The 16,365-nt window shown below is 46.8% G+C and overlaps 1 protein-coding gene across 2 annotated transcripts in view; it reads left to right on the top strand.

Annotated features, from left to right (window-relative positions):
* CHIC2 (cysteine rich hydrophobic domain 2) overlaps positions 1 to 16,365 on the top strand; it is a 41,817-nt gene that overhangs the window by 9,330 nt on the left and 16,122 nt on the right. For both annotated transcript variants that reach the window (XM_038769357.1, XM_038769356.1), the window contains exons 2-3: positions 11,184 to 11,238; positions 12,548 to 12,703. In XM_038769357.1, coding sequence (XP_038625285.1) covers positions 11,184 to 11,238; positions 12,548 to 12,703 — 211 coding nt within the window. The remainder of the gene's footprint in view (positions 1 to 11,183; positions 11,239 to 12,547; positions 12,704 to 16,365) is intronic.

Raw genomic sequence — 16,365 nt, 5'->3', positions numbered from 1 at the left:
TCAATCATATTTACTGAGCGCACTGAACTCAGTTTTCCAGAGAAATGAGAGTCTGGGGTCAAGACCAAGCAATCTGGAGAATTGTAAGTTAGTTTTAAAAAGATTCAGTAGAAAGGGAAAGGAATTCCATGGCAAGCTGGATAACATTGCTTTTGACTCCCGTCCCCATTCTCTTGTTGTTTGTGGATTTGGCTGAGAGAAATTCCCACGGAAGCTGAACAAACAACGTGGCCCAGTGGAGTGGGCGTGGGCCTGGTAATCGGGATCCGAGTTCTAATTCCAGCTCTGCCAATTGTCTGCTGTGTGACCTTGGTCAAGTCACTTCACTTTTTTGTGCTTCCGTTACTTCATCTATAAAATGGGGATTAAGACTGTGAGCACTATGTGGGATGTGGACTGTGTCCAACCTGATTAACTTGTATCTACCCCAGCATTTAATAAGTGTCTGGCACACAGTAAGTGCTAAACAGATACCTTAAAAACTAAACAAAAAAGCCAACCGGAAAGAGTAAAACAGAATTATTTCTTTTAGGTCTCAGCTAATATTCGTAGGAACCAACTTGGGTGAGGCAGGGGAGTGGTGAGAGCTGTGGGTTTCCAGCTGTGTAGAGGAAGTCATTGTTTCACAGTTTGGGGGGCTGGTCCTCCCCCAGCCACCCCCAGATCTCTGACCTGAGAGTTTCCGAGCAAAACAGAAAAGACCCAGACTTGGACCCGTAAGGCCCATTAACTTTTTGAAGCCTGGATGCCATTCCCAACCCCACCCCGTCTGTATGCTCCGTCTGCCGCTCTTCAAAATGAAGAGTTGGCACCTCTGCTCATGTTAATTGGGAAGCTGAATCTGAGACATCATTCCTCCATGTAGGGGTGCTTGTATGAATTTAGTGGTCATTTAGAGGCTGTTGAATAGAAAGCGTGTCCTTGAGTGGTTAGCTGTAATCAAGACCTTTCTCCTTCCCTTCCTCTCTCTTTCGTAAGGAAACAGGATCTAGGAGAAAAGTACTCTGTGTCTCAAACCCATCTATTACGCCAAAGAAAATTTTGCTGGAATTGCTCTTTGCTAAAATCAGGCTAATTGTGATAAATTGTTTTCAATTGAAGTATCCTGGCAAAGGATAAGTTAACAGAGAACATGGGAGGCAAAATTTTAACTGAGAACATTTATTTTGTTGGGTAGATGTGTGCGACACCCTTGGAACCTGTGTTCTCCAACCCATCCTCCCCAGCCACTCTCCTCTAGGCTAATCTGCAGCCTTGTTTTGTCCATCCCAGGGCAGAACAGTCTGGGTGATAGGCAGCCGTTAGTAACGGTGGTCTAGGCACTTTTATGCTTGGTGATGAGAGGTTTGAGTTCCTCCCTCTGCGACTGCATTCAAGCAGCGTTCCTTGTTCTGAGGCCAGATCCAACAAGCCCTGCCTTGGGGATGGGCTAGGGGAGAAGGAAGCCTGAACTACAGTGCTTCCTTCTCCAGAGCCACTTCTGAGAACAATCGGTAATTGAAGCATGAGTACAGCAGTCAGCTCCTTCCTGCCGTGATACCTGCCTCTTCCATGGTATAAACTGGGTACCCGGTTCATCTGGGGTGAACTGAGACCATCAATCAGTCCGTATTTATTGAGCGCTCGCTGTGTGCCAGAGCACTGTGCTATGCTTGGCACTGGGCTGCGGTCATTTCAGCCTTCGAAGAGTCCCGCACGTGAGACTTGGCAACATACTGTGCACCTGCCGCCTCTTCCCTCACCGCACTCCGAACTTGCTTCCTTCACCCAACGCCATTATCATGTCTCCCCTGGAGCCTGCGCTTCCTACCCACGTACCGCAGTGTTTTGGTGAGAAATCACGTGAGATATGAGGGACCGGCTCACCACAGTTGTCAATCGCAGCTGGTCATTGGGATCGGCCGGTGACTCTCGGCCTATCTGGGGCATTGGCTTTGTGGGTTGAACCGATGCTGCTAATCACCTCCCTCCATTCTGGGCGGCCTGAGTTTGCATCTGATGAGGGCGGGTGCCATTGTCCCAGATATGGGGTGCCATTTACTCCAAGTGGTGGCAGTTCCTCTCCTGAAACAACAACTAAGGGTCTGGCGTTGGTCTTCGTCGTTCACCATAATGTTTAGCACCAGCAAAGTTACCACTTGCTGTGGAGCAGTGCAAGGATACTGGTTTTGACTGCAGCTTACCTGGCTTGAGGTCTGGAAGTGGGTGATGGGGAGAGGACAGAACAGCTCCTTAGGGGAAGACTGTCCGGTGGAATATCCGTGAAAACAGCAGCAATAAAAATAGTAGCCCATCGCTCCAGGGAGGGCAGAGGCTTCGGGCTCTTCACTGCGGTGGGCAGGACCAGCCTCACTGTCTTTCCAGATGTTGAGAAGTTGGAGCACTCATCTCGGCTCCTGTGAATCTACTAAAATTCACGAGAGGCCAGTTCAACTTTTGGGAATGGATTGAGCACAATCAAGCAGAAACTCCTGGTCATCAATCAGCCCTCTCCCACTACACCCCCAGTTCTCACACTTCTTTCCTCTCAAGTCAGTCTACTCACTGTACTTCATTCTCATACCTCCCACCGCCGGCCTCTTACACTCTCCCCTTTTTATCTGTCAGTTAACAGCACTCTCCATCTTTGAAGCCCTTTTGAAGTCACACTGCCTCCTTCCTCAGTTCCTCTGTAGTCTCCCCACCTTCATAGCCACCCTTCCTGCCACATCAGCCCCTCTCTGCCAGCCAAGCAGTTGGGTACTCACCCCTCCTCCCAATCCCCTTACCCCCAAGTAGCCACTTGGTGATATCTTTATACTCTGTTGCTTCTTCCCATCTATTTTATTTGAGTGTCTGTCTCCCCTGCTAGGTTGTAAGATCCTCGAGAGCAGAGATCATGCCTACTAGTTTACTGTACTCTCCCAACTGCTTAATACAGAGCTTTGCATACAGAGAGTGCTCAGTAATACCATTTATTGATAGCTTGATTGACCCTGTTGCCACTGTTGAGATGGAATGTTGGACAGGGTGAACACTGGCATGTTTGTGTATTCTCCCATCCAACAGAAATGTTTTTGTCCATTTTGATAAAGGAAATCCTTTCAAGATGTTTATCAAGGAATCTGTGATGTAAAACTGGATAGGAAGGAAATGAAAATTCATGGACAGAACCAAGACGTTGAATATATCTTATGGGAAAGCTTTCTAAATGGGGGCTTATCAAGGTTACACCATTTTCACAGTAAAACTTTCCCTGTTTGGGCTGCAGTTCACACTTTCCAGTCCCCAAGAAGGGAAATGTCAACGATCTTCTCAAAGTGAATAGCTAAGTGAATGGTGAAGAATAAATGATTGGCAATGGAAAATAACTCATCTGCGTGTGTTATTGTAAAAGAAGGCTTCTAGTCTGAAAACATCTCGTTAAAGCCCAGACTGATGTTAATTCTTTAATTAGTGATTTTAGCAAGTCTAAAATCCAGTTTTATGCACAGTCAGTCCAGTCTACGCTGAGGAGAGCCATCCAGTTCTTCATAGTCAAAAAAAAAAAAATCTATCCCTGCACGGCATTTCCAACCCATTGTGAATCTGGGACCTGGGAGAGTTCATTCTCAGCAAAGTGTTAAGCACTGCCAAGGCAGGCGTAATGACATTGTCTCCAATGAAACCCCTTAGGAAAAATTGGGATGGAACTTTTCCATCATTTGTCTGGGACCCAGATCCCCAGTGCTGACCGGGGCTAGGTCATAAAGCCCAGTCCCTTTATGGGCAAAGTGCCTTTATCTGTTCTCTGAAACTTGGGTCAGTGGGCAGTGTTTCCCCAGATTCTCAAAATGCCACCACTTTTCCATTCCACAGCAGTTCAGTCCATTCTTCCTCCTACATGTTTCTGATTAAGTGGCTTTTTGTAAGACTTCATGACCTGGAATGTATTCCTCATATTTTTATATTAAATTTGCTTTATTAGAATCTGTGGAAGCCATTAACAGGACAGTTATCCTCTGAGAGAGAGAGAAATTATTTTGGCAGGGTCTATTGTAAACCGGTTCATTCTTGGCTTTTGTCTTCCAAATTGTCAGTTACTATAATTTATTTCCCTTCAGTGGGCCTGTCCCTAAAATATAGAGAATTGTCAGAAAACGCGTGTCTAAACCAGGAAAGATGGCTTTTAAATTCGGTTGAAACACAATATGAATCTGCGAGGGACTTGAGTGTGATTCAGTTGAGGTCCTGTCCTATTAGAAGTTAAGCACAGTTAATTTAAGGGTGATAACTAAGATACTGACAAACTCACCTTAGTAAAAAGTCACAAATAGGGCAGGAGAGTAGAAGTATAATTTTTAATATTCCGAAGAACTGTCAAGCTTGGCAAATACTTGCCCTGTTCACCTAACAAAATGACTGGATTCACACATTCTCCCCAGCCACCAAGCAAGCGCTCATCCATCCTTGGGTCCATGGGTAAAGCCCCCTGAGTATGAATTCCTTTCCACTGAGACTAATAATAATAATAATTATGGCTTTTTGTCAAGCGCTTACTATGTGCCAGCCACTGTATTAAGCGCTGGGGTGGATATAAGCAAATCCGGTTAGACACAGTCCCAGTCCCACATGGCACTCAGTCTCAATCCCCATTTTACAGATGAGGTCACTGTGGCACAGAGAAGTGAAGTGTCTTGCCCAAGGCTGCCCAGCAGACAAGTGATGGAGCCAGGATTAGAACCCATGACCTTCTGACTCCAGGCCCATGATCTATTCACTTGGCCAAGCTGCTTTCCACTGTGCCATCTTGCTTGTTAAGGGACAGAGGTGTTCCAATTTGTCCCAAGGGGTTCTCAGTTAACACGAGGTCAGTGGCAGCAGTTCAGTCAATAGTTGAAGTTCCTTTGGGCCCTTTTTTAAGTTTCCATCTCCCTTATCCCTGTGGATACCAGTCCACTGACCTCAGATAGACTCCTGCCCACTTAGGGCATCTGCCCCAGGAACGTGGGGCACCCAGCTGTTTTCATGATACTAGAATGTGTCATCACTAATTTGCCTGCTGAATCTGTTTTGGTTTTGTCGAGGTCATCGAGGAGCTACTAGGTCACTGATTTGGCGGGAGGGTGGGGAGGTGGAAGGGCGGAGTGGATGGAGGAGGTGTCTTTCCCTAAGACACAGGAGTTGGTGAGCAATGGATATGACTACGTGACTACACCTGTCTCCATGTTTTGTTTTGTTGTCTGTCTCCCCCTTCTAGACTGTGAGCCCATTGTTGGGTAGGGACCGTCTCTATATGTTGCTGACTTGTACTTCCCAAGCGTTTAGTGTACAGTGCTGTGCACACAGTAAACGCTCAATAAGTACAATTGAATGAATAAACGAATGAATGACTCAAAGTCTGGGAAATGGGCCTCGTCAGGAAAAGCTCCAGGAATTGGGGTGGTCAGGCTGGGAAAGAGATGGCAGAGGAGGTCAGTCTACAAGTCTCTGGAGAGAGATTGTCGGGCAGTGGTCAGCATCTGTCTTTTGTCAGGGAGGCCGGGACCACAGGGGAGGGTAGAACCCAGTTGGAAGCCAAATGAGATGGAATTTCAAGGTCCAGATATGGAGGGAAACCTCCTTAGTCCTGCCTTTAAGGACTGCGAGCCTTCAGAAGTGGAAGAAAGAGGGGGCAGCTGTCCAGGATTAGGTGGGTGGGGGGGGTCAGGAGAAGCTTGGACCAAGCCCTACTTGGAGACCCAATCGGTCCTCCAAGAGCATCCTGAGGATGGTGTTCCCGACAAACCCGGTGTGGTCGGGCTCACTGCTTGACCGATGCCACGCTCCATTCCGTCCATATGGACACGTGTGATAGAACGTTCCTTATCCAAATCACAGACTGAAACCCCACACGATGGCAAGTGTGACTAAGGGGAAGCGCTGTGTGGCTTATCGCTTGATTATTATTATTATTATTTTAATATGGTATTTGTTAAGCACTTACCATGTGTCAGGCATTGTACTAAGCGCCGGGGTAGATACAGGCTAAGCAGATTGGATGCAGTCTATGTCCTAAATGGAGCTCGCCATCTTAATCCAATTTTACAGATGAGGTAACTGAGGCAAAGAGACATCAAGTGATTTGCCCAAGATCACACAGTAGACAAGTGACGGAGCTGGGATTAGAACCCAGATCCTTTTGACTCCCAGGCCTGTTCTCTGTCCACTAGGCCACGCTGCTTTATGCAGCTTAATTGTATTAATAATAATAATTAGTATTATTATGGTATTTGTTAAGCACTTACACTGCCAAGCACTGTTCTAAGCCCTGGGGTAGATACAAGGTAATTGGGTTGACCCATGTGGGGCCCACAGTCCTTCATTTTACAGATGAGGTAACTGAGGCACAGAGAAGTTAGGTGGTTTGCCCAAGGTCACACAGCAGACAAGTGGTGGAGCCGGGATTAGAACGAATTGAGAGTCTATTGTGTGCAGAGCATTGTACTAAGTGCTTGGGAGAGTACAATATAACAGAGTTGGTGGATATGTTCCTTGACCAGTGTGATCTTACAGTCTAGAAAGGAAGACAGAAATTAATATAAATAAATTACAGAGGAGGACATAAGGGCTGTAGGGCTCAGGGAGGGGTAAATAAAGGGAGGAAATCCAAGTGCAAGGGTGATGCAGAGGGCAGTGGGAGAAGAGGAAATGAGGGCTTAGCTAGGGAAGGCCCCTTGGAGGATATGTACCTTCAATAAGGTTCTGAAGGTGGGGAGAGTAATTGTCTGTTGGATATGAAGAAGGAGGGTGTTCCAGACCAGCAGCGGGGCATGGGGGAGAGGTCAGTGGCCAGAGAGACGAGAAATCGAGGTACAGTGAGTAGATTTAGCATCAGAGGAGTAAAGTGTGCAGGCTGGGTTATAGTGAGAGAGCAGTGAGGTATGGTAGGAGGGGGCAAGGGGATTGCGTGCTTTAAAGCTTATGGTAAGAAGTTTCTGTTGGATGGGAAAGTGGATGGGCAACCCCTGGAGGTTCTTGAGGAGTGGAGAAACATGGACTGAACGTTTTTGTAGGAAAACGATCTGGACAGCAGAGTAAAGTCTGGACTGGAGTGGGGAGAGACAAGAGGCTGGGAGGTCAGCAAGGAGGCTAATACAGTAATCAAGGTGAGATTGGATAAGTGCTTTTGGATTAACGTGGTAGCAGTTTGGGTGGAGAGGAGTGAATGGATTTTAGCAGTTGTGAAGGTCAAATCTACAGGTTTTAGTGGTAGATTGAATATGTGGATTTATTGAGAGAGAGAGGAATCAAGGTTATGGGCTTGTGAGAGGAAGGATGGTGGTGGTGCCTACAGGTATGAGAAAGAGGGAGAACAGGATTTGGGTGGGAAGATGAGGAGTTGTGATTGGGGATGGCTTTTTGAGGTCTGTCCAGCTTTTCTCTCTGCCTCAGTTCTCTCATCTGGAAAATGGGGATTAAGACTGAGCCTTATGTGGGTCAGGGGATGTGTCCAACCCAAATACCTTGTATCTACCCCAACGCTTAGTACAGTGGCTGGCACATAGTAAAAGCTTAATAAATACCACAGGTATTATTTTTATCGTTATTGGCTTGGGAGCCACATGTAGGCACTTTCTGCTCGCCCCAGAGGCTGAGAGTGCCTGGAGATGGTAGGGGCGGCCAAGCCCGCTGCCACAGGGTCAGGAGCGGCAACCTGGATCTGGAAGAGGCGGCCGCCTTGGGGGCCTACCAGAAGCCGCCCAAGTGCCCTGGTGCCCAAGGGGCAGTGGCAGGTCACCCCAGGCTTGGCAGAGCAGGCCTCACAGGGGTGGGTGTGCCAGGGAATGCCAGTGCTGGACTCTCTCTTTTCATGAGAGGTCTCCCTTCCACAAAGCATTTTGGAAATCCTGGCCGTTTGACAAGCGTGGGCCTGTACGGGCCAAGACCAGCACCGGGATCAGTTTGCTAAGCCTCGCTGGGTCAGCCAGAGGGTCCTTCCTCCAGCGTTGATGAATCCTCCGTCCTGGGAACGTGGCTTCCTTCCCAGAGCCAAACAGTCTTGGAAGCGATCGTAACCTTGGGCCTGATGGAGTACTGGGGAAAAGGAAAACCTGTCTTTGAGGGTTCTGGTTAGTCCGGTCAGTTCTCACGAGGCTCTTTTTAACGGGATTTCAAATGAGCAGGTGAAGAGCCGTGTTTTTCCAGCCAAAGTGCCGAGTCAGCACCGGCAGGAAGCCCGTGGTGTAGCTTAGTGGATAGACCACGGGCCTGGGAGCCTGAAGGCCCTGGGTTCTAATCCTGGCTCTGCCACATACCTGCTGTTTGACTTTGGGCAAGTGACTTGCCCAAAGAAGCAGCGTGGCTTAGTGACAAGAGCCTGGGCTTGGGAGTCTGAGGTCATGGGTTTGAATACCAGCTCTGCCACTTGTCTGCTGTGTGACCTTGGGCAAGTCACTAAATTTCTCTGTGCCTCAGTTATCTCATCTGTAAAATGGGGATTAAAGCTGTGAGCCCCATGTGGAACAACCTGATTACCTTGAATCTACCCCAGGGCTTAGAACAGAGCTTGGCACATAGTAAGCGCTTAACAAATACCATTGTTACTATTTAAATTATTATAAATATCATTGGTTGATATTGAGTGATTGACAAACACCCCACCAAAGCTTCTCCATCCCCATCTCTGCTCAGCACATCCCTATGCCTCAAATTGTCCAGTGGGAATCATTTCTGCTGCAGTAATGCCTTGGAAAGGGTTAGACGCTCCTGTAGGTTGATTTTTACTCTTCCACCGTGGCTGCTGTCCTGGAAGTCCATCCTTTGTTGGTAAATTGGGGGTAAGATTTCTCTCCACCATTTAGGGGAAATAGGTGATGGATGAATCCGAGAAGCGAGGTCAATGGCAGGGCCTCCTAATCAGTGTGCCTAGAATAGCCAACTGACAGGTGGATATCCTTACTCTAGTCCACATCATCCAAGGTGACTTAGTACAAACCTGTGCTCCGTGCAGCTTCCCTGTTCATCTAATGTGGGGACATTGTGCCTATTTCAGAACTCATGATGCATTAAAAAAGTGGTGTGGTTAAAGAGCATGCAAGGTGTGCTTTACTTTTATTGGCATGAATTTATAAAGTAACTAGAAAAAAGACACAATCCTATTCAGGATACTTTAGTTTTTTAAAAAAGAAAATAAAGGTAACCCTCCAGTCCACTGTGACCTCTCCAGTTAACGAAAGAGTTTTGGAGTATATATGGGGTGACCTCAATGGTGTGACCCTTACACTGCACAGTTGGATGTAACAAGGAAACAGCATGGCCTAGTGGAAAGAGCACAGGCTGGGAAATCAGAGGACCTGGGTTCTAATCCTGGCTCCACCACTTATCTGCTGTGTGACTTTGGGCAAGCCATTTAACTTCTCTGTGCCTCAGTTACCTCATCTGTAAAATGGGGATTACGATTGTGAGCCCCACGAGGGACAACCTTGTATCTACCCCAGTGCTTAGAGCAATGCTTGGCACATAATAAGCACTTAACAAGTACTACTGTTATTATTATTACTATTACTTGTCTGCTGTGGGACCATGGGCAAATTGCTTAACTTCTCTATGCCTCAGTTACCTCGTCTTAGTATGGGGACTGAATACCTGTCCTCCCTCTTGGACTGTGAGCCCCATATGGGACAGGGACTGTGTCCCATCTGATTGACTTGTATCTATCCCGGCGCTTAGAACACTGACACTTAGAACACTGACACATAGTAAGCGCTTAGCAAATACCATAAAGTGTCACACCAGATTGTTCCCAAGACAGAAGTAAGTTTTGAAATATCTCTTAAAATAGAGGGCAACAGTTCAAATTACATAGGACAAATGAATGAAAAGGTTATTCTTTCGTGTATGTTTCTGCTACTTATCCAAACCCTGTCCTCCCCCGTCTTTCCTGTCACTGTAGACAATTCCACTATCCTCCCCATCTCAGCAAGCCCATAACCTTGGCTTTGTCCTCAACTCATCTCTTATTCCACCCACTTAGTCAGTCTGTCACCAAATCTTGTCGGTTCTATCTTCACAACATTATTAAAATCCTCCTTCTTTTCCACCTAAACTGCTACCATGCCGTTCAGTCCATCCATCAATGGTATTTATTGAGTGCTTACTATGTGCAGAGCACTGTAATCTAACTGCTTATCCTATTTTGCCTTGACTACTGCTTCTGCCTCTACCCTCTCCAGTGCATACTTTACTCTGCTGCACAGATCATTTTTCTAAAAAAAAAATCAGTCCATGTCTCCCCACGCCTCAAGAACCTCCAGTGGTTGTCTATCCACCTCTGCATCAAAGAGAAACTCTTTACCATCGGTTTTAAAGCACTCAGTCAGCTCGCCCCATCCTACCTCACCTCACTAATCTCCTACTGCAACGCAGCCCGCACATTCCAGTCCTCTAGTGCCAATTTACTCACCGTGCCCTGATCTTGTCTATCTTGCTGCTCACCCCTTTCCCACATCCTCTCTCTGGCCTGGAACCCCCTCCATGTATGCCACACCACCACTGACCCCACCTTTAAAGCATTGTTAAGGTCAACATCTGGTTCAAGAGGCCTTCCTCAGTTAAGCTGTCTTTCCTGTAGCTCCCTCTCCTTTCTGCATCATTTATGCACTTGGCTCTGTGACCTTTGGGCATGATTTTCACCCCATCCTCAACCCTACAGTACTTATGTACATACTTTTAATTGTATATCATAAATTATTGATTTATATTAACATCCGTCTAGACATTAGACTATAAGCTAGACCCTAGACTTTAAGCTCTTTTTGGGCAGGGAATGTGCCTGCCCACTCTGTTGTATTGTACTCTCCCAAGCGCTTAGGATAGTGCTCTGCACATAGTAAGTGCTCAATAAATACCATTGAATGAATGAATGAATGAAATGCATGAATTTACCATTTCGCTTATTGTTGTTATAACAACTGGGTGTGATTTAACCGTCAAAATCATTGCTTGTAAGTGTAGGCTGCAGATATTTCCTGTATTGCTGGCTGGAATGTTTGCAAAAGGTATCGAAGCTGTGTGTGTGAGTGAGTGAGGGAGGGAGAGGAAGAGACACAGAGAGATCATGCTTGCAGGGCAATTGACAGCAGTTTAAATCGAGAGGGATCTCAAATCTCAGAGTCGTGGACAAGCAGATATTTCAATAGCCACTGTTTTTCTTGTGTAATGATTTTCTGTTTTTACTTTCTCAGGTTTGGACTGAGCAACAAATTTGAAGCTGAATTCCCTTCATCATTAACTGGAAAAGTGAGTGTCTGTGAGCGATTGACGTTGGGAGCACCCCATCAAGACAGTGGGATGGGAACCTGGGTCGTGGAAGTGGATCCCCAAGGAAGCGGTGCCTGTGGGGGTCTCTGGGCCTGAGGGTCGGTTAACTGCAGGCCTCTCTCCCTTGGGATCGCCTGAGCTCCTAGTCCTCCGGGGCCGTCAGTCAGCAAGTGGTAGCATTGTGGGTGCAGAACACTGTAGTAAGCACGCACTTGGGAAAGTACAGTAGAACAGAGTTGGTAGACAAGTTCCCTGCCCACGGTGGGCCTTCAAGCTAGAGTTGGTGGGAAAGTGGCGCAGAAGGGGCATGCAGGAGGGGTTTCCCCAGGGCCCACATGGGGCTAGCCTGAGGAGAGGCTTCTAGTGTGCCACCCAGGGAACTCACTCACCAATTTGCTCCCCTAATGCTAACCTTCTCACTAGAGCTCAGTCTCACCTTTCTCACTACTGACCTGTCGCCCACATTCTGCCTCTCGCCTGGAATGTCCTCTCTCCTCATATCTTACAGACAACTACTCTCTCCCTCTTGAAAGCCTTAATAAAGGCACATTTCCTTCGAGGCCTTCCCGAAGCCCTCCTTTCCTCTTCTCCCACTCCCTTCTGCGTCGCCCTGACTTGCTCCCTTTATTCACCTCCCCTCCCAAGCCCCAAAGCACTTATGTACATATCTGTAATTTTATTTATATTAATGTATTTCTCCCCCTGTAACCTGTAACCTCATTGTGGGCAGGGCATGTGCCTGCTGATTGTTATACTCTGCTCTCCCAAGTGCTTAATTTAGTGCTCGGCACACAGTAAGCACTCAGTAAATACGATTGATCCATTGACTTTCTCTGGCTCAGCAGAACCAGGGAAACTTGGGTAAATTGCTTAAAGGAAGCGGCACAAGGACAGCAGCATCAGTTCCACTCCCATTCATTTTACGGTATTTTTTGAGCACCTATTTTGTGCAGTGTCCTGAGCGCCTGGGAGAGTACAACAGTAGGCATGATCCCTGCCTGCAAGGGCTTTTCAATCTAGCAGGAGAGACAGACACCAAATAGATTACAGATAGGAGGAAGGAAAGGATCTGCGAGTGAGGGCCTAAGTAACAAGGTGGGTGGAAAAGTGCTACAGGTGGTTGTGCATACCCAACCGTGTCATTGGTTCATAGTGTTGGGGTGCATTTTCAGGGGGAAAGGAGAAAGTCATCAGAGAAGACATCTTGGAGGACTTTGAAGTTGGGGAGAAGTGGAGGGGCCTCCTCTTTTCCACCAATGTTTTAGTGCATTTTCTTTTTAACCTGCAGGTTGCCCCAGAGGAGTTTAAAGCCAGCATCAACAGAGTGAACAGCTGTCTTAAGAAGAACCTCCCTGTGAACGTGCGCTGGCTACTGTGTGGCTGCCTTTGTTGCTGCTGTACGTTGGGTTGCAGTATGTGGCCAGTCATTTGCCTCAGTAAAAGAGTAAGTCAGATTTTACGCTATGTTTGGAGCTACACCGGGTGTTGGTTATCTCTGCCTTATTTCATAGCTTTCCAGAACTGATGTGGCGAGGAAAAGTATTTGAGTTATAGAAGGGCTGTCAGCTCTTTCCATTTTTTTTGTCCAGTGGCATTAATCTCTCCAGGTGAATGAATTGGTCATTTTAAGTTGGTGACAATGAAGCGGCTAGTTAAAATGATTTACTCTAGTCTTTCATCCCCCACCCCAGTGCCTTCTCCCTCTGACTTTAATTTTTGGTATTTATTAAATGCCTACTGTGTGCCAGGCACTGTGCTAAGCACTGGGATAGATAAGAGCTAGTGGGGTTTACCCTGTCCCACAAGAGGCTCACAGTCTTAATCCCCATTTTGCAGATGAGATAACTGAGGCACAGAGAAGTGAATTGTCCAAGGTCTCACAGCATACAAGCAGCAGAGCCGGAATTAGAAGCCAGTCCCTTATGACTCTCCGGCCTGTGCTCTATCCTTTAGGCTGTGCTTCTTCTCTGCTTGGTGGAAAGTGGACACTTCTGTGCCTATTATACCTTTGCCTTAAATGGGGCTTCTTCCTGGTTGGGGCATAGAATGAAAGCCAACTTAGTAACTACAAATAAGGAGAAAATAGCCAAAAACCACTGGAAGAAAAGGAAGGGCTGTGTTAGAGTGTAAGTTCCCCGGGATCAGGGGCCGGGGGTTGTGCTATTTAGCGATTATTTCCTTTGGGGCTGTTTGCGAGGAGGCCTTATACCCTGTACAGGGGAGAGATAGACATGAAATTGGCCATAGCCATTCATGAGTCTGGGACGGATGCAGAAGCAACGTGGCTTAGTGGAAAGAGCACAGGCTTGGGAGTCAGAGGTCATGGGTTTGACCTCTGCCACTCGTCTGCTGTGTGACCTTGGGCAAGTCACTTAACTTCTCTGTGCCTCAGTTACCTCATCTGTAAAATGAGAATTAAGACTGTGAGCCTCACGTGGGACAATCTGATTACCTTGTATCTACCCCAGCGCTTAGAACAGTGCTTGGCACATAGTAAGCACTTAACAAATACCATAATTATTAATAAAACATGAATCTTTTTGACAGCTAGGAAACCTTATTTCCACTTAGTGCCAGCATGATCATTTTCTTTTTCTTCTTCTCTGACATCCACTTTATTAAAAACAAAACTTGTACTTCCCAAGCGCTTAATACAGTGCTCTGCACACAGTAAGCGCTCAATAAATACGATTGAATGAATGAACAATTGAATGAAAACAAAATTTTAAAAACCTCAGAAAAGCACACCTGCCAAAAAAAATCAGAATTTCTGAACGTTAGATTTATTGCTTATAGAAGTAGAACATCTTCAGTTAGCATTGGGAGACCACCCAGGGTCAGAAGCGTATTGGTTGGGGCCGCTGAAATAATGTTTAAAGAGGATAAGCATTCAGGTCTGTTAACTAAACAGTGTTTTTTGAGGAAATAAATCCATGGTAAAAATGAGCTCCAGAGGATTCTGAGATTATAGTTCGGTGCTCTCTAGACTTTTCCCACTTAAAGAGCAGAAGGGAGCAGCTGTGTTGTCAATCCGTGGTATTTTTTGAACTCCTTCTGTGTGTTGAGCTTTATGTAAGAGGTTGGGAGAGTACATTAGAATTAATAGACGTGATCCCTGCCCTCAAGGAGCATACAGGCTAGCAGGGCAAACAGGCCCTAAAATAAATAAATTACTTGTATGGGGAAGCAATAGAATATAAAGATATCTATAGCTATATATATATATGTTGGGTGTGGGTGAGTACCTAAATTGGGAGATGAGATAGTGCAGAAGTAGTATTTGGGGACGATATAGGGTGGATGAGATGAATGACTAATCAGAAAGGCTTCCTGGAGGAGATGTGATTTCGGAAGCACTTTGAAGAGGGGAGAGCTATAGTCTGCCGGGGTGGGGAGAGAAAGGAAGTTGCATACTGAAGAAAGGGCATGAGCAATTGATTGCCTCAGGAAGAGAAGAGAAGAACGCACATGAGTAGTTTGACTTAGGGGGATTGAAGAGGGCGAGCTGGGGGGCAGCGTGCAAAGAGAGAGGATAGTAAGGAGGCAGAGAGTTGATTATCTCCAAGCCGGCTGCCAGGAGTTTGGGCTGTGTTCTCATAAAAGGGGAAGGAACTTGTGAAGGAGCCTGCTTGCTCAGCTTCCATTCCTTCCCCCAGAGGGAAGAAACACAGCCCAGTGGATAGAACCTGGGTCTGGGAATCAGGAGGACCTTGGTTCTAATCTAGGCTCCGCCACTTTTCTGCTGTGTGACCCTGGGCAAGTCAGTTCATTTCTCTGGTTCTCAGCTATCTCATCTGTAAAATGGGGATGAAGACTGTGAGCTTCATGTGGGACATGGATTGGGTCCAACCCAATTATCTTGCATCTACCCTAGTGCTTAGCACAGTGACTGGCACATAGTAAGCGCTTAACAAATACCATGTAAAGAGGGAAAGAGAATGAAAAAAGAGAGCTATCTTCTGACTCAGGTTCCAACTCTGCAAATCTGGGAACATGAGGAAAGTGGGAATTCCCCAAGCATTTCTGGCCCTGTGTTACACAAGGAGGTGCTTCAGAATTCCAAGAAGGAAATTCAGATTGAAAATGCACCCCTCTGTGTAACGGGGGGGATCACCGACCTATGTTCAGAAAACCCTTTTGGAAAGGTCCATTGGTCTCCAGAAGCCATTTGTTTTTTTTCCATTTACCTGGTGACGCCACTTCTCCATAGACCTTTCTGCAACAGGGTTTGCCGACCCTGAAACCCGTGATTCAGTGATTTACAGTTTCGCATGCGAATCCCCTGGGAGAGTTGCTTCCACATGACCGCTGAGTAGAGCAGAACCAGAGACTCAGACTCATCGCAGTTCAGATTTCTTCCTTGCGGCAGGCCGAGCGTATGTTCATGACGTGAAAGGGGGAGGCCGAACTTTGAGGGTCAGGGGTTTTGAGGAGGAGGGGCAGACGCCTGCTGCCCAGAGCATCTGACAGTATTTCTTGACCCTGGCTGCCGGTTTGGGAGGTTTTGTGGGCCACTGCTCCATCCTGCCTTCTTCACTCTTCTACACACCTCTCCCTCTCTCGACTTCGCTCTCTCCCAATTTGATATCACTTAATTTTTGGACATTTACGTGGCCATCCTTCTTTTTTTGGGTCGGGGGGAGCTGGTATTTGTTAAGCACTTACTAGTGCCAGACACTGTTCTAAGCGCCAGGGTAGGTACAAGGTAATCAGATTGGGCACAGTCCCTGGCCCACATGGGTTCACAGTCTTAATCTCCGTTTAGCAGATGAGGGAACTGAAACACAGAGAAGTGAAGTGACTTGCCCAAGGTGTCACAGCAAACAAGTAGTAGAGCCAGGATTAAAACCCAAGTCCTATCCAGTAGACAGTGCTGCTTTTCAAACCCTAGTAAGGCGAGTTTAGAATATCCGCTTGCCTTCTTGAAAGGTATTCATCAGCTAACTTTGGGGAGCAGATATAAGAATTGGTAGAAGGAACATGGCACTGGGAGTTAGGAGACTTGGATTCTCGTCTCAGCTTTGACCCTGTTTTGCTGTGTGACCTTGGATGAGTCACTTTACCTCCCTGGGCCTTGGGTTTCTGTAACCCAGAAATCCTGCTACT

Source organism: Tachyglossus aculeatus, chromosome X5, assembly GCF_015852505.1.
Source record: "Tachyglossus aculeatus isolate mTacAcu1 chromosome X5, mTacAcu1.pri, whole genome shotgun sequence".
Lineage (NCBI taxonomy): Eukaryota > Metazoa > Chordata > Mammalia > Monotremata > Tachyglossidae > Tachyglossus > Tachyglossus aculeatus.
The sequence above is the reverse complement of the archived record's forward strand: the minus strand, read 5'-3'. Positions and strand labels throughout refer to the sequence as shown.